The sequence below is a fragment of the Muscardinus avellanarius genome (assembly GCF_963383645.1).
Source record: "Muscardinus avellanarius genome assembly, chromosome: 4".
Lineage (NCBI taxonomy): Eukaryota > Metazoa > Chordata > Mammalia > Rodentia > Gliridae > Muscardinus > Muscardinus avellanarius.
The window spans coordinates 127,748,737-127,771,449 of NC_137789.1; the positions used below are offsets into that span (position 1 = coordinate 127,748,737).

The window sequence follows — 22,713 nt, forward strand, 5'->3', positions numbered from 1 at the left end:
CTCTAATTCTAGGCGTAGTACAAGAAGAGTTCGAGAATTGTGGTGGCAGGGATTGCCCCCTAGTGTTCGTGGGAAAGTTTGGAGTCTAGCTGTAGGAAATGAACTAAATATCACTCCTGGTTTGTATTCTATGTTCAATTATTTCCACACATACAAATAGTCATCTCCAGAGTTATAAAGCAAATTAGTAGTGTGGCCACTTAGCAAGACACTTTCATAAGTAATGTAATTTTTTTTTTTTTTTTTTTTGGTGGTACTGGGAGTGGAACCCAGGGGCTTTTCTACCTCTGGGCTATACTCCCAGACCTATTTTATACTTTATTTGGAAACAGGGTCTCACTAAGTTGCTAAGAGCCTCACTCAGTAGCTGAGGCTGGCTTCAAACCTGTGAGATCCTCCTGTCTCAGCCTCTCAAGTGCTGGGATTACAATTGTGTGTCACCACGCCCGGCTCTTTTTTTTTTTTTTTTTTTTTTTTACAGGTCTGGGGATGGAACCTAGGGGCGTTCGACCTCCGAGCTACACCTCCTGCCCTATTTTTAATTCTTTATTTTTAAACAGGGTCTCACTAAGTTACAGAGGGCCTCACTAAGTAGCTTATGCTGGCCGTGAACCATGATCCTCCAGTCTCAGCCTCCCTAATGCTGGGATTACAAGTGTGCACCACCACGCCTGGCTTGCCCGGCTCTTTAAGTGATGTAATTTTAAGAGCATGCTTCACCCTTTTCAAACAAGTAAGATTTGTATGTTTTCCTGTTTACAACAGTCAGTACTGTTTTTTTTTTTTTTTTTTTTTTTTTTGCAACACCGGGGATGGAACTCAGAGGCATTCTATCTCAAAGCTACACCCTCAGCCATGTTTTTTTTTTATTATTTATTTTGAAACAGACTCTCACTGAGTTGCATGGTGCCTCACTAAGTAGCTGAGGGTGTCCTTGAACCATGATCCTCCTGTCTCAGCCTCCCAAATGTTGGGATTTCAAGCATGTGCCACCATGCCTGGCTCTCGATACTATTCTTGACATCCAAATATCGTAAGTGTATTTTTCCATATTATGTCATGTGCATACATGATGTATGAATATGAACTCATTATTATATACAGCTGTGATGCACCAGTGAAATGCATTTTAAAATAGGCATAGGTGATTTAAAAAGTGTCTGAGATTCTATGTGCCAGTGAATAAGTATATGCCAAGAAAAAGAAAATAGTCTAAATGTGCAAAGGCATTCTCTTTACTAAAAAAAAAAATGAGTAAATATTGGGAGGATACTAGAAATGTCTTTTCATTACAATCCTTTTGGAGTTCAAAATTTTTTATTTAAACTTTTTTTTTTTTCGTGGTACTGGGGTTCCTGAAAGCCCTTCTACCTCCGGGCTACACTCCCAGACCTATTTTATACTTTTTTAATTTTTGGAAACAGGGTCTCTTAAGCGAACGCAGCTGGCTTTGAACCAGTGCGATCCTCTGTCTCTGCCTCCCAAGTGCAGGGATTACAAGTGTGCGCCACCATGCCCAGCTTATTTAAACATTTTAAAATTTAAAAACCAGACAAATAGCTGGGCATGGTGGCACATGCTTGTAATCCCAGCATTTGGGAGGCTGAGACCAGAGGATCGCGGTTCGTGGACAGCCTCAGTTACTTAGTGAGGCCATCTGCAACTTAGTGGGACCCGGTTTCAAAATAAAGAATAAAGCTGGGCGTGGTGGTGCACGCTTGTAATCCCAGCATTCAGGAAGCTGAGACTGGAGGATTGTGGTTCGCGGACAGTCTCAGCTACTTAGTGAGGCCCTCTGCTACTCAGTTAGACCGGGTTTCAAAATAAAGAATAAAAAAATAGGGCAGGGGCCGTCTGCCCCTCATCCTCAGACCCAACAAAAAAAAAAAGAAAGAAAGAAAAAGAAAAAAAAGAAATTAGAATAGTGAGAGTCTGTTTGAAATATATATAGTCTGTTATTTTATAATGACAATTCCTGGCAGTATAAGAATATATATTATAAATTAGTATATGTATTAATTATATATTATATTATTATATTAATATATAGAAGTATATATATTATGAAGTTGGTTGTGGTGGCATATATGTGTAATCTCAGTATTTTGAGAACCTGAGACAGGAATATCAAAGGCAGGAGACCAGCCTCAGCAATTTGGTGAGAGCAGTTATTAATGAAACAGGCTGGGCGTGGTGGTGCATGCCCATAATCCCAGGCATAATAGATTTTTTGGTACTGGGGATTGAATCCAGGGACATTCTACCTCCAAGATATACCCTCAGCCCTATTTTATTTTTCATTTGGAAACTGAGTCTTGCTAAATTGCTGAGGTTGATTTTGAACCTGTGATCCTTCTGTCTCACCCTCCCAAGCACTATTTTTTTCTGTTCTTAAAGTTTTGAGACTCTGCATACAGAATCATAGTGGTATTTTCAAAAAGTGATTGACTATACACATAAAGTAAAAAGATAAGGATAGAGACCTTTCTTTTTTCTTTTCTTTTCTTTTTTTTTTTTGCGGGTCTGGAGATAGAACCCAGGGGCATTCGACCTCTAAGCTACCCCCTACCCTATTTTTTATTCTTTATTTTGAAACAGGGTCTCACTAAGTTGCAGATGGCCTCACTAAATAGCTGAGGCTGCCTGTGAACTGCGATCCTCCGGTCTCAGCCTTTTGATGCTGGGATTACAAGAGTGCGCCACCATGCCGGGCTGGATAGAGACCTTTCTATGTGGACCTGTAGACCAAATCCATGTGAAGTATAGGTAGTTTTAGATAGCAATATCATAATAGAGAAATCAGTTTAAGGAGAGCAAGAAAGCAATAACTAGCATTTGACAGCATCTGTAAGGCACCTCCATCTTTCCCTTTATCCTTGTCAATTTTTTTTCTAGTTATTTTAGAGAAAACAGGACTCTTCCCTCTCATGATATTTTATTGACATTAGGGAAATTTATAACTATCTATTGTCATTGAATAATGGGGAACATCTTTTCTGTCTTTGCATAAAATATATTGTGTAATCATCAGTAAGCTTATGAGTGGGTCTTTTTCTCCAATTTAAAGACAGAGAAAGCCAAGTTCCAGAGAGGTTAAGTTACTTTCTTAAAAGTCTCACCTGTAGTAAGTAGCAGAGTTAAAACATCAAACTTACTGACTTCAAAAATTGTGTTTATACTCTTCCACAATGATACTCCTTTAAGCATAACCACCTCTTCCTGCCTCACACATACATTCTATATTTTAGCTACCTTGATAATCAATTATTCTTTAGTATTTATATTTGGTATCTTTCTGGCTGTATAATAGTTTGGGTAGAAATAAGTACATTATTATTATTATTATTATTATTATTATTATTATTATTATTGTTATTTGCGGTACTGGGGATGGAACCCAGTGGCATTCTACCTCTGAACCACACCCCCAGCCCTATTTTTATTCATTATTTTGAAACAGAATCCCACAGAGTTGCAAAGGGCCTCACTAAGTAGCTGAGGCTGTCCATGAATCATGACCTTCCTGTCTCAGCCTCCTGCTGAGATTAGGAGCATGCACCACCAGGCCCGGCTCTAGAGTCAAGTACTTTAATTTGCCACTTTTGAATACTTGTTTTACCAGAGACTTGATATAGAATAGGTAAAGATTGAAAAATAAAAACAGCCAGGTGCTTGTAATCCCAGCATTTGGGAGGCTGAGACCAAAGGATTGCGGTTCGAGGACAGCCTCAGCTACTTAGTGAGGCCCTCTGCAACTTAGTGAGACCCTGTTTCAAAATGAATACAAAATAGGGCAGGGGGGTAGCTCAGAGGTCGAATGCCCCTGGGTTCCATCCCCAGACCCGCAAAAAAAAAAAAAAAAAAAGAAAGAAAAAGAAAAACATGTGAGTATATTTTTTTATTATTTATGAATTTCTTCCCCAGAGCTTTATGAGATCTTCCTTTCAAGAGCAAAGGAACGGTGGAAAAGCTTCAGTGAAACAAGTTCCGAGAATGATACAGAAGGTGTGATTTTTTTTTTTTTTAAATAAGAATTTCAGTCTGAAAGTCTAGTTGCTGAAATAATAGTATGCTTTTATACTAGGTGCCAGGAACTGTGGTAACTGCTTTACACATGTTATTTAATTTTAATAACTTTTAAAAGTTATTAAAGTTCTGAATTATAGAAGAGGAAACCAAGGCTTAGAGACAGTAGTAGTTACATAACTTATAAGCAGAAAAGCTGGGCTGTAAGCCAGATTTATAGTACTCCGGACTCAGGACTTAAATCATAAGACTAAGGTTAGTGGGATGTGGTATTTTCAGGACAAGCTCTTTATTAAAGGTAGCTGTTCCTCACTTCACTTGTGAGCCTTGTCTTTCCCCATCCACTGGCTCCCACCTACTTTCTAATAAACTATAATTCTTATTTTGCCTATTCTTTGTTCATTTAACTCATTCATAGCCTCCACCTTTTCTTCCATCCTTATAAATTTTTTTCTTCATCATTGTAGAGAAAACAGGAACCCTTTTTCCTCTCATGATAGTTTATTGAATTTAGGGAAATTTATTTGTGATTGAATAATGGGGAACAGTTTTTCTGTCAGTCACTTTTTTATATTTGTTTAACTTTATAGGAAGCAAATCCTCTTCTCTTGCCTGTGAATATTCTGAAAGTTAACCTTGGGTAGAGAAAGAGTGCTTATTTCATATTAATTTTTTGAGTATATTAAATTCTTTGAAAACTCTTTTTTTCTGTTTTAGGAAAGTGAACATTAGGGTGGGAAAAATTTGCTAGCAAAGGTAGAGGGAAGACTTAATTTCCAGGTTGATGTAAGTATCATCCTTAGGCCTGTGTCAGCTATGGCAGGTATTTGTGGGGAACTTAAGTACGAGGAAGGTGAAGGAATATGTAAGAACTTCTCTACTGGCAGGGCCTCATTCTCTTCATCATTCCTTTTAAATTAATTTTTATCAAGTATCAAAATTATAAGAGTTGCTGGGCATGGGGGCGCAGGCTTGTAATCCCAGTACTTGGCTGACATAGGAGGATCACAGGTTCCTGGCCAGCTTCAGCTACTTAGTGAGGCCTTCTGCAACTTAGTGATCCCCTGTTTCAAAATAAAGGATAAAAAGTAAGCTGGGCATGATGGCACAAGCTTGTAATCCCAGCATTCGGGGGGGGGGGGGCTGAGACCTGGAGGATCGTGGTTTGTGGACAGCCTCAGCTACTTAGTGAGGCCCTGTGCAACTCAGTGAGACCCGGTTTCAAAATAAAGAATAAAAAATAGGGCATGGGGGTGTAGCTCGGAGGTCAAATGCCCCTGGGTTCCATCCCCAGACCCGCAAAAAAATAAAAAATAAAAAATAAATAAAAAGTAGAAGCTGGGCATGGTGTCTCAAGTTTATAATCCCAGCATTTGGGAGGCTGAGACTGGAGGATCGTGGTTCACACACAGTATCAGCTACTTAGCGAGGCCCTCTAAACTCAGTGAGACCCTGTTTCAAAATAAAGAATAAAAAAATAGAGCAGGGGGTGTAGCTCAGAGGTTGAATGCCCATAGGTTCAATCCCCAGTACCATACACACCAAAAAAAAATTATAGGAGTATGGTGGCAGGCACTTGTAATCCCAGTACTTGGGAGGCTGAGACAGGAGGACCACAGGTTCAGGGTAAGCCTCACCAAGTAGTGAGACTCTCAGCAACTTTGTGAGACCCTGTTTCAAAATAAAAAATCAGTCAGGCGTGGTGGCACACACTTGTAATCCCAGCACTTGGGAGGCTGAGACAGGAGGATCTCACAGGTTTGAAGCCAGCCTCAGTTATTTAGTGAGGCTCTCAGCAAGTTAATGAGACCTTGTTTCCAAATAAAATACAAAAATAGGTCTGGGAGTATAACCCAGAGGTAGAAAGCCTCTGGGTTGCATCCCCAGCACACACACACACACACACACACACACACACACACACACACACACACATATGCACACGCACACACACACAAACACAGCCAGGTGTGATTGTGCATTCTTGTAATCCCAGTACTTATTACAGGTTCTAGGCCAGCCTCAGCAACTTGTGAATCCCTCTGTAACTTGCTGAGACCCTGTTTCAAAATAGTGACCAAAAAATTGGGATTCGGGTGGAGCTCAGAAGTAGAATGTCCTTGAGTTGATCCACAGTACTAACAAAGTAAAATAGGACTGGCAGTATATCTCTGAGGTAGAAAATCCCTGGATTCAATTTCCAGTTAAAAAAAAAAAAATTAATAGTTAGCATTTAACTTCTGAGACTTTTTTTTTTTTTTTTTTGGTGCGGTACTGGAAATGGAACCCAAAGGCATTCTACTTCCCAGCTATACCCCCAGCCCTATTTTGTATTCATTAGTTTAAAACAGGGTCTCATTAAATTGCAAAGGGCCTCACTAAGTAGCTGAGGCTGTCCTCGAACCATGATCTCCTGTCTCAGCCTCACAAATGCAGGGATTACAAACGTGCACCACCACACCCGGCATCTGAGACATTTTATTAGAAGTAAATAGTGAAAGTTGCATGCCAGTACCTATTAATTGAATGTAATGAACTCTTCTCACTAGAAGCAGTTTGGTTTACTGTTTCCTGAGTGCTTATATAATTTGCAGTTATTTAACTTTTTGGCCATTATCTTTTCAAATATTTCTTTAGCTCCATCTTTCTTGTGTTCCTTCTAATGCTCCAGTTATGTATAAGACAGACCATTTAACAATGTTCTGAGCTTCTTCCCCTCCCTTTTCTCTTTCTGCTTCAGTTTAAATGATTTTTATTAATCTATAATCAAGTTTATTCTTCTGCTTAATCTAGTATGCTATTCAATCTGTACAATGAGTTTTTAATTTTAGATAATATACTTTGTAATTCTAGAATGTCTACTTGGTTCTTTTTATACATTCTATTTCTCTGTTGAGATTCTTCATCTTTTCATTCCATATATTCTCCCATCTTTTCCCATTTTCCTTAATATATTTGTAACAGGCAGTATTCTTATCTGTGAGTCCCAATACTAGATTTTCTGTAAGTCTACTTTTATTGGCTGTTTTCCCCCTTGATTATGAGTCACATTTTTCTGCTTCTTTGCATTCTTTAAAATTTTTAGTTGTACACCAGATACTATATGTCAAAAGAATATAGAAACCGAAGCTAGTATTTCCCCTGCACAGAAAGCATGCTTTTTATTTTTAGGCAGTTGGATTAGGAAATTATCACCTCAATTTAGTCAATAATTGAGCAGAGTTGGAGCAAGGTTGCAGCTTTCAAAAGATTCAATTCATCTCAGGTTTTGGATTTCTTGATGGGAAGAACTGTCTTATTTTGATTATAGGTTTCTCCCTCCAATGAGATACTCTCACAAGGACCATGTGACTTTGGTTGATGTCATTTTGCTTTTTTTAACCTGACTTCCTATGTTCAGCAAAAGTCTCATAGGGGATAATCAAATGTATATTCAGGCTTCTCCAAATTCCTGTCTCTCACATTAGTCTTATGTGGCCATGAAGCTCTTTTGTTTTCTCTTTCCTTATACAGAGTAAATTGCCTCTGGCAAGTCCAATTATAAACTTATTGCCAGACTTGGCAAAAGACCCTAGAAAGAAAAATGGCCACTAATGTCCACTTGTTTAGGAAAGGCCTTCCCCTTTTTGGAATTTAAATCCTCTAGATTTTTCTTTATCAGCACTATAATATATATTTTTTAATGTGATATTATTTTTTTTCTAGTTAAGTTCTAGCAAAAACTATGTGACATTTCTTGGTGATTTAGCATTTAACTTTCCTTGAATAACACATATGCTATGTGATCATTGTGTTTACAAAATTGAACTTGTTGCAACCAAGTGATCATTTAAATTTTATCTACTTGGTAAATGCAGGTGTATCTGTTGCTGACCGAGAGGCCAGTCTGGAATTAATTAAGTTGGACATATCCCGTACATTTCCATCTCTCTACATCTTTCAGAAGGTGAGGGTTTCTAACCAGCTTGTAACTACTTTTTTTAATCTTTCAGTCTCCAAGGGGACAAATTCTCTAAATGAATAGGTATTATTTTTTAAAAGATAAAATTAAAAATATTTGGGGCCTTTATATAAAAAACACAAAACAGGAAAATTTAAAAAATTTTAAAATTCTATTGACTGAAATCCAAAGTTAGCACAGTATATAGAAGACCTTTGTCCAGAAATAATTTTTTAAAAATGAGCACTGAAAGTTGGGCGTGGTAGCACATGATTGTAATCCCAGTACTTGGGAATCTGAAACAGGAAGATTGCAGGCTCACAGCCAGCCTCAACTACTTAAAGAGACCCTCTGCAACTTAGTGAAACCCTGTTTAAAAAAAAAAAAAAATAGGGCTCAGGGTATACCTTGGAGAGAGAGAGAGAGAGAGAGAGAGAGAGAGAGAGAGAGAGAGAGAGAGAGAGAGAGAGAGAGAGAGAGAGAGAGGAGAGAGAGAGGAGAGAGAGAGAGAGAGAAAAAACACGAGAACACATACACACAGAGTGGCGGGGGGGACGAGAACACGAGAACACACTGAGCCGGGTATGGTGGTACATGCTTGTAATCACAGTATTTGGGAGCCTGAGACAGAAGGATCACAGGTTCAAAGTCAACCTCCAACTTATCAAGGATCTCAGTTACCTAATGAGACCTTGTTTTCAAATAAGATATAAAATCAGGCTGGGGATATAGCTTGGAGGCAGAATGCCTCTAAGTTCATTCCCCAGTACCAAAAAAAAAAAAAAAAAAAAAAAACCCCGACCACTGAAGTAGAAATAGTTAACTTTTATATTTAGTTTTTATAGAAAGAATTGGTTATTTTCAATAGTTACCTTTGCAATAGAAAGATATTATTTGTAACATAACTTAAAAGATTGATAAAAATGAAATGAAAATGTTTACTGTTAAAAGTTAAAATTAGTAATGCAACCTAACTTAGTGTAGTTTGATGTTTTTCTTTTGTCAGAATTGTATTACATGAAATCGAACTGGCTGAGGATGTAGCTCAGTGGCAGAGTGTGTGCTTAGTATGTGCAAGGCCCTGGGTTCAGTCTCTAGCACCTCTCCCAAAAGGGAAAAATAATGTTTGTTTGTTTATTTACTTATTTACTTATTTATTTATTTATTTATTTATTTATTTTTGTGGTACTGGAGATGGGACTTGGGCATTCTACCTCTGAGTTACACCTCCAGCCCTACTTTTTATTCTTCATTTTGAAACAGGGTCTCAGTAGGTTGTGGAGGGTCTCACTTAAGTAGCTGAGGCTGGCTGTGAACCTTGCGATCCTCCTGTCTCAGCTTCCCAAGTACTGGGATCACAAGTGTGCGCCACCATGCTTGGCTAATAAATCTGTATTTATTATGCTCTTATTGTACTAAAACTAGAAGTCTTTAAAATTATTTGTACATTAAATAGCTTTTATCTATCAATTGAGTATATATGATCTTTCTTGTTGTTCATGATTAATTTTTATTAATTTTTATAGCATCTTGGAAAAATGCATTTAGAATATTTTTGACAATTGTTAAATACACTAAAACTAGTCATTCAGGAAATGCTATAGTTTTTTTTAACATGTTATGTGAGAATTAACTTAGAGATAACTATTCATATAGTTTCAAATTTCATTTTTCTCTCCAAAGGGTGGCCCATATCACGATGTTTTACATAGTATCTTAGGGGCATATACATGTTACAGACCTGATGTTGGTTATGTAAGTATTTGTTTCAATCTGTTTTTTTTTTTTTTTTTTTAGTATAAACATTCTATCTATACTCATCAAATTTCTTATGTTGTAGTGGATATTTACTGATACAGATTAAATATCTGTATCTCATTCTTTCTTTGGCTTAATTTACTTAGAAAAGAATCTTACATTTCTTGCCAGGGGCTTATAATACTGCTACCAGCTTCCTGGGAGTGCTGCTAGGGAATTTTCATCATCCTTTTTGTAAATATCTCTTTGATGCAGAAAGATTGTATTAGTGCTGTATTCTCTTCTCCTTAACCCCCTTTTCCCCCTATGTCTCTATAGACGAAATGGCTTATGTTCTACAGGTTAAGAGAAGAATAGGCACTTATTCTAAGATAGGGAGAGAATCTGCTCCTTTTACCGACTGATCCTGTCCCACTCTGGCCCTACCCTTCCATCCCAGAGGCATCTGAATCCCTGAGGCTTTCCGGGGTTTCATAGCGAACTTACTCATTATTGGCTTCCTCCTCTGTAGATCTTTCGGTTTCGACATTCTTCCTTTATTTAAATTAAAATTCCTAAAATGTTGACATCTTCATCTATGATTTATATCTTTTTCTATTCTCTTTGTTGTCCTAAGTGAATACTTATTTTTCTTTTCTATCATCATTTTAATTGGATTTAGAGAGGCAAAGAAGAATGGGAGTGTTCAATTGTCATCTTAACTAGAATTTTATCCTTTTACCTTGATCTTAAAATGTACAGGTTTGTAGATCTTAACTCAGGCGTCTGGCTGATACAGCTTCCTTGTGTTTGTTCATTTATGCACTCAACAAATATTTATGTACCTGTTATTACCATGTACTAGACGTTGCTCTAAACCCTTGAGAGACTGAGTGGGTGGAAGATCACCCACCCTCTTTGTACTGTGTACTGTTTAGAGGATGGCATAGACAAACAACAAACCAACAAGTTAGTCATGCTGTGTTAAAAGTTGATGAGCACTATGGAAGCATCATGGAATGGTAAAGGGGGGAATTGCCAGGTTTCAGGTGGAACCGTTATTTATTTATTTTTGTGGTACTGGGGATGGAACCCAGAGAGTTTCTACCTCTGGGTTATACTCCCAGACCTATTTTATATTTTATTTGGAAACAGGGGCTCACTAAGTTGCTGAGAGCCTCACTCAGTAGCTGAGGCTGGCTTCAAACCTGTGCGATCCTCCTGTCTCAGCCTCCCAAGTGCTGGGATTACAAGTGTGCGCCACCACGCTCAGCTCTATTATAGTATTTTAAACGGTGGTCAGGTAGTTCTTATGGAGAAATTGAGATTTGAGGAAAATAATCTTTAAACTCTCATGCCTCCTGTATTCTGTAAAATATTTTTTGTATGTGTGTGTGGTACTGCGGATTGAGCCCATGAGCATTCTACCTTCAGGCTATGCCCCCAGCCATATATTTTTTTTTTAAAACAAGGTCTTGCTAGCTTGACGAGATGGTCTTACATTTGCTGAGGCTGTCCTTGATCCTGTGATCTTGTCTCACCCTCCCAAGTACTGGAGTTATAGGCATGTATCTCTATGCCTGGCTTTAAAGTAAAATAACTTTAAAGCACAATGTAACCCTTGTAAATTTTCTACATTTATAATTCTTCATAATAATTTCAATTACAAGAATTCAGTTTTTAGCACTGGATTCTTATGTTTCTTTTAAAAATATATGCAATGGAACTTAATTTAACATGATTCCTCATGACTAGATTCAAGTTAAACATTTTCAGCAGGTATACTGTCATAAAAGACATGTCCCTTTTAGTACATCACACTATGTATTGGTAAATAGAGAATATTCAGAAGAATTGGACTTTGGAAAATCTGGAAATTACTTTCCCTTTATGTTTGTACAAGAGTAATACATGATAAATTTGAATGAGCTCTAAATATGCCTAACAGAAAAATTCTCAGTGATGAAGTATTGTCTTTGCTTAATTAGTAGCATGTTCTTCTTAGGAATATGTAAAATAATGATTATTTTTCTGAGATGAGGTTTCACTGTGTTGACCAGGTTGGCCTCAAATTTATGGTAATCCCACTTCAGCCTCCTGAGTAGCTCAGATTACAGGCACAGTACACTGTTCTCAGCCTTGATATTACTTTTATTTAAAAGTATCTTAGATTCAATTAAATATAGTTTTAATCCCTACTATTTGCTTATTCACCATTCTATTACAGATGGCTAAAAGTATGTGCCTTCTATCCATTCATAAAATATTGTAGACAAGAATACAATCAAGAACAGAAACAGCCTGGTATTTATATTAATTTATTATTGTGCTGTAATAAATTGCCATAAACCTAGGGGCCTCAAGTATTGCAAATTTGACAGTTCTCCAGATTGGAAGTCCAAAACAGATTTCAGCAGTTGAGGCATCGGCAGAGCCGTCTTCTTTCTGTGGACTCCAGGGCAGTGTGTTTTCTTGCTTTTTTCACCTCCTAGAGGCTGTCTGCATCCCCTTGCTGGTGGCCTTCCGTCTCTGGCTCCAATTTTAATTTGACTTTACCTGCTTCTCTTTTTCACTTATAACGTCCTTTGCAGTAATTGCTTTGGGCCCATCAAGATAATCCAGGATAATTTTCCTGTCTTAAATTTTACTTAATCACATCTTCAGATTCCCGTTTTGTCATGTATTTTAACATTTTTACATATTCTGGAGATTAGGACAGGGACAGTTATTCTATGATAATCTGTGTCATCATATAATTTATATTTTAGAAAATCAAATAGGCAATTATATAATTTGCAAAGAATGATACAATTTAAAGAATTATACAATGCAAAGAAGTGAGAGAAGTAGAGAAGAACAAAGAAATTTAATCACAAAAGCTAAAGGAATGTTCTTAAGAGGGTAGAAAAGTGTACACACTGGGTTTTGTAATAACTATCACTGGACATGCTGGCAAGAGAAGTCTTAACATAATAGATTAATGGAAGGCAGGCATGGTGGTGCATGCCTGTAATTACAGCATTTGTCTCAACAGAAAGATCACAGGTTCGAGGCCAGTGTGCAGTAACTGAGTGAGACTATGTCTCAAAAGAAAAAAAAAGGGCTGCGGACATAGTTCACTGATAGAATGCCCCTGAATTCTATCTCCAGTACCAGAACACGCAGAGCATAATGGAGTCAGAACCCATATTGAAGTGTGCTAAAACTTGAAAAAGGAACTGAGAAAGTAGAGATAATGATTATAGGCAATACTTTCTAAATATTTAGCTGGGAAGAAGACACATGTACAATTGTAGTTATTCTTAGTGGTCCCCTATATACATGCATTATGCAAATCTCTACCAGAAGTGCTTGATGACTTTTTTTAAAAATAGAGAAATGTACGGTTGCAACTGATAACTCACAAGCAAACCTTGATATGCCTTAGCCTTTTACTTAAGGCTATTAATAATATAACTATATCCTAGTTTTCCCAAATTCTTCTATTATTCTCATGATAAATCTTGTACTCTGACTAGGCTAGCCCTGTTTTTTGTGGTTCTGTGTCTTTGCCAATGCTTCTTTCCATCTTGCAGTGGTTTTTCTCCCCTCCCCATTTCTTTCCCCTGCTTTTCCAGGAATCCAGGCTTTCTCAGCCTCCACAACCTATTTTTTCTTAGAATTTTAGCGGCACGTTTCATAGACTTCTTTTATTCTTAGTTCTTCATTTTTAACTCGAACAGATGTGTTATAATAACAAAAGTAATTGTTAATTTTTCACTAACCTTCATGATTCAGTACTCTTATTTTGAAAGAATTCAGACCATAAAGAAATAAAAACTGAAAGATACATACTGAAATAGGCTTTTGTAGCAAGTAAAAGCTGAAAGGGTTTTTCCCTCAAATTTGTCCTTATACTTTTTAAACTATATGACATGAACAGAATGTAAAATTAGATTTTATAACTATTAGTGGTTCTCTGTATCTACCTTTTGCTCAGAAGATAAAAGAAGTCTTGCTAAATTGTATTTTATAATACCACTTTATAATTTTTCAGGAGTACAAGAAATATATACAATTAATATTTTAAATGCATTTTTCTTTTCTTTTTCTTTGAAGGTCCAAGGGATGTCCTTTATTGCAGCAGTACTTATTCTCAATTTGGAAGAGGCAGATGCTTTTATTGCATTTGCAAATCTCCTAAATAAGCCATGCCAATTAGCCTTTTTTCGTGTGGATCACAGCATGGTATGAACATTTGAAATGGACTGTTTTGTATGGATCTGTATTCTGAATGCCCTCTTAAAATAAATTAAAAAACATTAATTAGACATAAACTGGGCATGGTGGTGCATGCCTGAGATATGAGTACTTGGAAGACTGAGACATGAGGATCAGGAGGTTCAAGGCCAGCCTCAGCAACTTAGTGAGATAAGATACCTAGTGAAACGCTATTTCAAAACAAAACAAAAAAAAAAAAGGGCCAGGGTGTAGCTCAGAGTTAGAATGCCTCTGGGTTCAGTTCTTAGTACCATCGTCAACAAAGACTGAAGCTGGTGTGGTGTTGCAAGCCTGTAATCCCAGAACTTGGGAGGCTGTGACTGGAGGATCACAAGTTTGAGGTCAGTCCCCGCAGCTTTTCAAGGTCCCTGAGCAACTTAGGGAAACCCTTTTTCAAAGTAAAAAGTAAAACAGGGTTGGGGGTGTAGTTCAGGGGTAGAATGCTTCTGGGTTCAGCCACCAGTACCAAAAAATAAATATGAAAATAAGATTGAGATAATCTGAACGTGAACTTTTCATTGAATTATAGTTCTAGAAATACTTAATGAGAAGACTCAGAAATAGGTGCTATAAACAAGGTTTTTTTTAATTACTGTTTTATTTCTCAAATTTTTTCATAATTAATGATTTTTCTGTCTATAGATGTTGAAATATTTTGCAACATTTGAAGTATTCTTTGAAGAAAATCTCTCCAAACTGTTTCTTCATTTCAAGTCTTACAGTCTTACACCAGATATATATTTGATAGACTGGTAAGTCATGCATAACAAAAAATAATGAAAAAGAAATAAGGTGCTTTAGAAACCGTGGTAATCTTATACACAATATCATAAATTTAAAATAACCTTCCCTTACAAATAGAGAAACAAGCCGGCCATGGTGGCCCAGGCTTGTAATATTCCCCTCCCCGCCCTTGGGAGGCTGAAACAGGAGGGGATCGCACAGGTTCGAACCTGTGCCTCTGCTATTTAGTGAGGCTCTCAGCAACTTAGACCCTGTTTCCAAATAAAATACATTTAAAAAAAAATAGGTCTGGGAGTATAGCCCGGAGGTAGAAAAGGTAGAAAGCCTCTGGGTTCCACCCCCAGTACCACCCAAAAAACAAAACACCCAGAAATGCCTGCATTTTTGTAGTTGTGTATTTGATGAAGAAAATTGGACTCTAGGTTGAAATTAGAATCTGTTTCAGTTTCTTATATGTAAAAGGGAATAGAAATATCAATGTCTTGATTATAGCTTTATGTGTATTATCTCATTCAATGCCTAGTATATACTAAATTCTAAGAAAGAGTTGCTATTTCCCTCCCCCTCCCTTTGGTACTAGGAATTGAACCAGGGGCATTCTACCTCTGAACTACATCCTCAGCCCTTTATAATTTTGAAACAGGGCCTTGCTAAGTTGTTGAGGTTCAAGGCCTCAAACTTGCAATCCTCCTGTCTCAGCCTCCCATATACTAGGATATATTAGGATTATAGGTATGAGCCACCAAGCCTAACAGTTGCCGTGTGTGTGTGTGTGTGTGTGTGTGTGTGTGTGTGTGTGTGTGTTTGTGTGTGACTAGGAATTGAACCCCAGGGGCATTCTACCTCAGAGGTAAACCCCTAATCCTTTAAAAAAAATAATAATGATAATTATTATTATTATTATTAATGTGTATTTGTGTTACTGGGTTTTGAACCCAGGGGCATTCTACCTCTGAGCTGCATCCCCAGCCTTGTTTAATTTTTTATTTTAAACAGGGTCTAAGTTGCATTAGGGTCTCCCTAAGTTGCTGAGGATGGCTGTGAACCTGAGATCCTCCTGTCTTAGTCTCCCAAGTACTATGATTATGATTTTACCTTGAAAGAGAGAGAGTCTCACTGAATTGTTGAGACTGACCTTTGAACTTGTGATCTTCCTATCAGCCTCCCAACTCCTTGGATTGTAAGCATGCATCATCATGTCTGACTAGTTGCTATTCTTTTATTATTTTTGAGGGGGTGAGGAAATGGTGATACTGGGAATTGAACCTCCGGCCCTACTTTTTTTTTTTATTTTGAAGCAGGGTGTCATTGAGTTGCTAACGCTACTCTCAAACCTGAAATTCCCCCCTCCCAAGTACTGGAATTACCTGGCTGCTATTCTTTTATTATTTAATTATGATAGTGTTGTTCTACCAAGGACTGTTTTTTCAAGGCTTTTATCCAGCTTTCAGACAGAGGAATTGTGTCTTATTTAGATATAAATGCCATTTGATCTTTCTAATTCAAGACTTTGTCTTCTAACTTGGGTTTTCCTGGTGAGCAGTAGCTAGGTGATTTCAGAATGATCACAAACTTTGCCAGAGACCTAAGACAGGTTGTCCAGAGCACATATGGAAATCTCAATTTTAAATCCTAGTCACCCTTCAGCCATGGTGGCATATGCCAAGTCTATAATCCCAGTACTTGGGAGGCCTTGACTGGAGGATCACAGTGTAGAAGTCAACTTCAGCAACTTTGAGAGAACCTGTTTCCAAATAAAAAATAAAAAGGTTGGCCAGGCATGGTGGCACACACTTGTATCCCTGAGCTTGGGAGGCGGAGACAGGAGGATCCAGCAGGTTCAAAGCCAGTTCAAAGCAGGTTCATTGCTGGCTTAGGAGACCCTGTTTCCAAATAAATATAAAAAATAGGTCTGGGAGTGTAGCCTGGAGGTAGAAGGGTTTCCAGGAGCCCCAGTACCATCAAAATAAAATAAATAAATAAGTAAATAAATAAATATAAAAAAATATAAAGGTCTGGGGGAAGAAGAATATCCTTGTGTTCAATTCCTAGTAGGAAAAAAAAAACCCAAGTCACCTGAAACTACTTAGGTTTTCATGTAAATGGTATTAAGTTTTAAATATAGAAAAATAAATAAGCAAACAATGGCATTGATCAAATACAGTATCTTCCCACTGACTTTTTTTTTTTTTTTTTTTTTTTTGTGGTACTGTAGGTGGAACCCAGGGGCTTATCTACCTCTGGGCTATACTTACAGATTTATTTTATACTTTATTTGGAAACAGGGTCTCACTAAATTGCTGAGAGCCTCACTAAGTACCTGAGGCTGGCTTCGAACCTGTGCGATCCTCCTGTCTCAGCCTCCCAAGCACGGGGATTACAAGTGTGCATTACCACGCCTGGCCTTCCCAGTGACTTAAAAACAATTTTTTTTACAGCACTAGTGATTGAACTCAGGGGCTCACATATGATAGAAAAGTACTGAGCTACATCCATAGCCTTTCTTTTTTTTAAATTTGAGACAAGGTCTCTGTTGCCTAGGCTGGCCTTGAACTTTCAGTCCTCTTGCCTCCACCTCCCTGGTAGTTGGGATTACAGTTGTGCACCATCATGCCCAATTTGGGCCTTCTTTTATTTAGGCTTTAAAAAATTTTACCTCTTGGAAGTATCCAAGATAATGGGAAGAATTTTTTATATCTTATGATCTAGAAAACTAAGACCAAATACTAATTCTGTGAGGAAGAAAAACCTTTCAATTCTCAGTCCTGAGGAACACAGACCACATGAAGATCACAATTGATGGAGGGAGGGAGGGAACACATGTGTTAGCAACTGCACCTCACCACTCATACTCTTTCACTTTTTTTTTTTTTTTTTGGTGGTACTGGGGGTGGAACCCATAGGCCTTCTACTTCTGGGCTACACTTCCAGACCTATTTTTATATTTTATTTGGAAATAGGGTCTGGTTAAGTTGCTGAGAGCCTCACTATGTAGCTGAGGCTGGCTTCAAACCTGGGGGATCCTCTTGTCTCAGCCTCCCAAACTGGGGGATTACAAGCCTGCACCACCACGCTGGCCTCTCTTTCACATTTTGAACACTGAAGTTAGTATTCTTTATGCTATCAAGAGTGTGTTTTTTTGTTATGCAATTAAAGGTGCTTTTAATTTAAGAAGATGGACTTTTGTTTCACTGCCCTGTTGAAAGTATTATGTACAAATCTCAGCAGCATTTCTGCAAGACAGGAGTAAGTGGCAGTGCTACTTTTTTTGGTGGGAGAGCCTTTAAACCCTTTCTCAAATTCCATCAGCATTACCTCAGTAACACAATCAGAGTAAAGAGTTGTGTCCTTTCTTTCCTAAGGCAATTTCAAGACATATTTTTTTTAGTACCTATTCTCCCTCACTTCTCCAAACAGAATGCCATTAAAAGACTGTGGAATAAAGAATCACTTGGTCAGCCATTGTCAGAAGGAATAGGAAAAACTATTTGGGTGATTCTATTAGAAAAGTAGTAAATAAAGCTCAGTGGAAGGTAAAAAGAAAATAATGGATGTTTGTGGAAGAGGAAACAGATTAATAGTTTCGTGTTAGGTTACAAAAATATTTGGATTAATCATACAATAATAAAAGTAACTTTTATTAAGCATCTCTCCTCTGCCCGCCTACCTCCCTCATTCTCTTCCATCCTCCTAGGGACTTGCACTTGCTAAGCATGTGTTCTACCACTGAGCTATCCCCCCAGCCCTGAGCATTTCTTAGGTGCCAGACACCATTCGAAACACTTTATTAAACTCTATTTTTCAAAACAAGGTAGTAGTATTTTTACCTTTAGCTTACTAATGAGGAAATCAAAGCATAGCAATGCTAACAATCTTGTTAAATATCTTGCTCAAAGTCATGTAACTCAGCAATAGATTTAAAATTCAGATACAGGCATTCTGGTTTCAGAGTCCGTATCCTTAACCACTAGGTTCTGTAGACACTCTGGTTTGTATTAGTCTTTACCTCTGTGTAGGTTGTAAACTCACACAATTTTATTATTTACTACTTAATTTCTTACTGTTAAGTTTGAGGGAAGAAGCCATATTTTATTTGCCTTTATCTCTAAGTACTATTTTTTTCTGTAGAGATGCTTAATAAATGAATTCAAGAATGAAAAGTTTCAGTGACTATTTTAACCCCCAATTTTAGGATCTTTACACTATACAGCAAATCGCTACCACTTGATCTGGCCTGTCGAGTCTGGGATGTATTTTGCAGAGATGGAGAGGAATTTTTATTTAGAACTGGTTTAGGAATCCTCCGGTTATATGAAGATATTCTCCTACAGATGGACTTTATTCATATAGCACAGTTTCTAACTAAATTACCAGAAGATATAACATCAGAAAAGTTGTTCAACTGTATTGCAGCCATTCAGATGCAAAATAGCACCAAAAAATGGACTCAGGTAGAGTGGCATTTTTCTTTTTTACTTTTAATAGATGTGTTAAACAGTTGACATTTTGTAAAAACGAATAAGAAAAGTTATGTATTTCTCAAATGCTAGAGTTGAAATTGAAAAATATGGTGGTTTTTTTTTTTTTTTTTTTTTTTTACGGTACTGGGGATCAAACCCAGGGCATTCTATCTCTGAGCTACACCCCAGCCATATATATATATATATATTTTTTTTTTTTTTTTTAATTCTTTATTTTTTGAAACAAGGTCTCACTAAGTTGCAGAGGGCCTCACTGAGTAGCTGAGGCTGGCCGTGAACCTGCGATCCTCCTGTCTCAGCCTCCAAAGTACTATGATTACAAGCCTGCATCACCATGCCCTTAATATGTTGACTTTTAAAAATAATTTTCAACTTTGAGAAAGCAAAAGCTTAAAACAGATTATCCCTCTTCCTTATAGCCAAACCTATGGTTTTATTTTTATATAAGTCCAGTAATGTGTTTCATTGAACTACCACTCACAATGATAATTTGTTTTCTAGAGCAGTTATATAACTTGATATTTCAAATAGACAGGGATTTTTAAAACAAGTGTTGTATACTAAGGGTTTGCAGTAGAAAGGGTATAATGTATGGTCATGGCTTCTTGGATGTTGAGTCTTATTAGTGAAGCACACATTAAGTGACAGAAGGGAGTTCAATTGGCATTATAAATTTATAGTTTTATTGTTGATGAAAATGGAGTGTAGGAGCCAGGCATAGTGGTACACACCTGTAGTACTAGTCCTTAGGAGGCTGAGATGGGCAGATTGTAGATTCATAGCCAGCCGTGGCAACTTTGCAAAGCTTTCAGCAACTTTGTGAGACCCTACTTCCAAATTAAAAAATATGGCTGGCAGTGTAGCTCAGTAGAAGAATGCTGCTGGGTTCCATTCTCAGCACCAAAGGGGGTGGGAAGGAAGGCCTGTAGGAATGGTGGTCAAGAAAATGTACTCTCACCAAGTAGAAGTATCAGAATATTTGGCAATTGGTGAAAACTAGAATCATTCCACAACGTGGAATTTTAAAAAAAGGAATTTGAGAATGACAGTCTTTCAGTGGACAGAGTTCAATATAGTAAAACTTTTATGTTTATAGTTTATTTTTTTAATATGGGTGATCATTTTTGAGAACTAATCTCTCTTTTATATAATTTCCAGGTCTTTGCATCTGTAATGAAGGATATTAAAGAAGGAGACAAGAATAACAGTCCTGCTCTGAAAAGTTAATCTTAAAAATTAACAAACTAACTGAAATATTAAAAAAAAAGGGGGGGGGTTCTTTTTGGGTAAACATTCTCTGTTTCTTAAGTAAAAAGCATGGAAGAAAATATTGGAATGTTGGGAAACTCTAAAAGAATCAAGTGGTAGAAAACTACTGATTTAAAATCCCATGGCTGAAGTAAATGAAATTAGTAATTTATATTAACAGTATTAATAAAAAAGTATTTTGTGGGAGCCATTTTTTTCAGAGGAAAAAATTTAAATGCCTATTTCATACTCCATAATTTGGAGTGAACAGTTTTAATGCAATAAATTTTAGCTAGTTTCAGAGATATTTCAAATTTTTACATCCTTTCCTTTTTAAGAATTACTACAAAGGCACTTTGGAGGTTAGGGTAGGGTTGTTAAATACCACTTTAGCCCGTAAAGGCTATAGTACAGATATTATCTCCAGTTCTGACCCTTTGAAGATATTCTAGACTAAGAATAAGCAACTTTGGTTGTAAACTATATAAGTCACTGAAGTTATCTTTATTCACAGGTAGGGTGAATTTGAGTTATCTGGGAATTGGAATATTAGTAGATCATTTCTTGTTTGTTTAGGTGTCTTCCCACAGTATCATATCTATTTGTTTTTGAAGGGAAATTCTTTTCCCTTCCTTAAGGAATTTCTATCACTTAAAGAATTTTAGTCTGGTTCTAGTGTAAAAATTATTCACCTAGTAATTTAACATTAAGAAAACTAAATAGCTGATAGAATGAAAGGTTTTTTTTTTTTTTTTTTGCACTTTAGTGGACTGAAGACTTAACTTTGGGAATAAGTCCAAAAATATAAATGAGATTTTTCACTGGTAAGAGTAAATTAGAAGTAATGAATTCTGAGATTTCTTAAATAGTATATGACTTGACAAAACTTTAATTTTTTTAGTTACATTCCTCCTCTGTCAAAACAAAATTAATTCCAGGTTTGAAACTATAATCAGTGGAAATAAGAGTAAAAGAAAAAAGTAAAATTAACCTTTTCTGAGTCTGGTGGGCTGGCACATAAATTATTAATCATTGGTAAATTGGCATTAAATTTATTGTTTAGTTTTTGAACCTAAATCACTTGAGTGTTACAATATCCATATAACATTCCAGTTAATAATTAAATTTGTAATTATTTTTGCTGCAGTTTGGTTTGAAACAACACTTAAGCACACAATTTCTGTTAGTGGTATATGTATAGTGTTCAAGCTAACAAGCCTGAGATCCTTGTTAGCATAATGACTGCCTCTTTAGGAGTATGGGACCAGAGGGTGCCCATCTATTTTTACCCTATGGGTCATTCTAGCTTAGGGACTACTAGTGGAACGCTCAGAAGTTAACCCCTGTCATAGGGGCTGGCTTAGTGGAAACTGGTAGTGTAATAAAATATTAAGGGAGTGTCCAGGGTCTTAAATAGGTTTTAGGATGGCCTTTTAACTCTGGTAACTATTTCCTTGGTATTAATTTCCCTGATAGAGGGACTGTATCCTCTGGCAGTAATCTCATTGAGGTTATACTACCTGCCTAAATTTAATCTTACTTTTATGTATTCATTTCCTGAGATGAACCTAAGTTACTGCATTTCTTTTTATTTTTTTTATTATTGTACAGTTTCTTTACCTTTCAAATATAAATGTATGTATAAAGTATAAATATAAGAAATTCACTAAAAACCACTACTAACAATTACTATGTAAATAAAACTTGCAAGCAGAGTAATTACTTGGAATGAGTCTTCCTTACTTTGGGGATATCTGTTTTAGTTAACTACATATTGAGAAAAAAGGAGTATGTACTTGGGAGGGGGAAAGCTCGTTTTCTCTTCCAAGTGATGCACTAGGCTTTCAGTCTTTTGAAACATCTCAAAACTGGCAGTTAAAATACTGCACTGTATCTTCCTTCCTTTCAACCTCTTCTACAGGTAGTATGTGGTGATTCACATGGTTGGTGCATGGCAGTTCTTTTGTTTCTTGGTTAAAGTATATTTGTGATTAAAAATAACTTTTCCTTACTCAAGATGTGAAATTTAATGATCTTTCATTGCTTTTCTAACACACACACACACACACACACACACACACACACACACACACACACACCCTACCCACCCACCCACCTCTACCTGTTCCTTTAGCTCAGGTCTATTTTGTGTTATTAAATAAATGCTACTGGAAGACACTGATAATTAGTTTTCTAAAATCAGCTTTTGTTGATTTCTTTTACTTTGATGACCTTCATATATAATGTTCCTGGTTGGAGTTATTTTTGTTTGGCTTT

The 22,713-nt window shown here is 36.8% G+C and overlaps 1 protein-coding gene across 1 annotated transcript in view; it reads left to right on the plus strand.

The window, feature by feature from the left end:
* TBC1D12 (TBC1 domain family member 12) overlaps nucleotides 1–20,415 on the plus strand; it is a gene marked incomplete at both ends in the record, with an annotated part of 62,846 nt that extends 42,431 nt beyond the window's left edge. The window contains 8 exons of the mRNA XM_080694839.1: nucleotides 13–119; nucleotides 3,925–4,005; nucleotides 7,884–7,972; nucleotides 9,650–9,721; nucleotides 13,802–13,930; nucleotides 14,606–14,715; nucleotides 18,900–19,158; nucleotides 20,347–20,415. Coding sequence (XP_080550965.1) covers nucleotides 13–119; nucleotides 3,925–4,005; nucleotides 7,884–7,972; nucleotides 9,650–9,721; nucleotides 13,802–13,930; nucleotides 14,606–14,715; nucleotides 18,900–19,158; nucleotides 20,347–20,415 — 916 coding nt within the window. The remainder of the gene's footprint in view (nucleotides 1–12; nucleotides 120–3,924; nucleotides 4,006–7,883; nucleotides 7,973–9,649; nucleotides 9,722–13,801; nucleotides 13,931–14,605; nucleotides 14,716–18,899; nucleotides 19,159–20,346) is intronic.
* Between the last annotated feature and the right edge of the window lie 2,298 nt (nucleotides 20,416–22,713).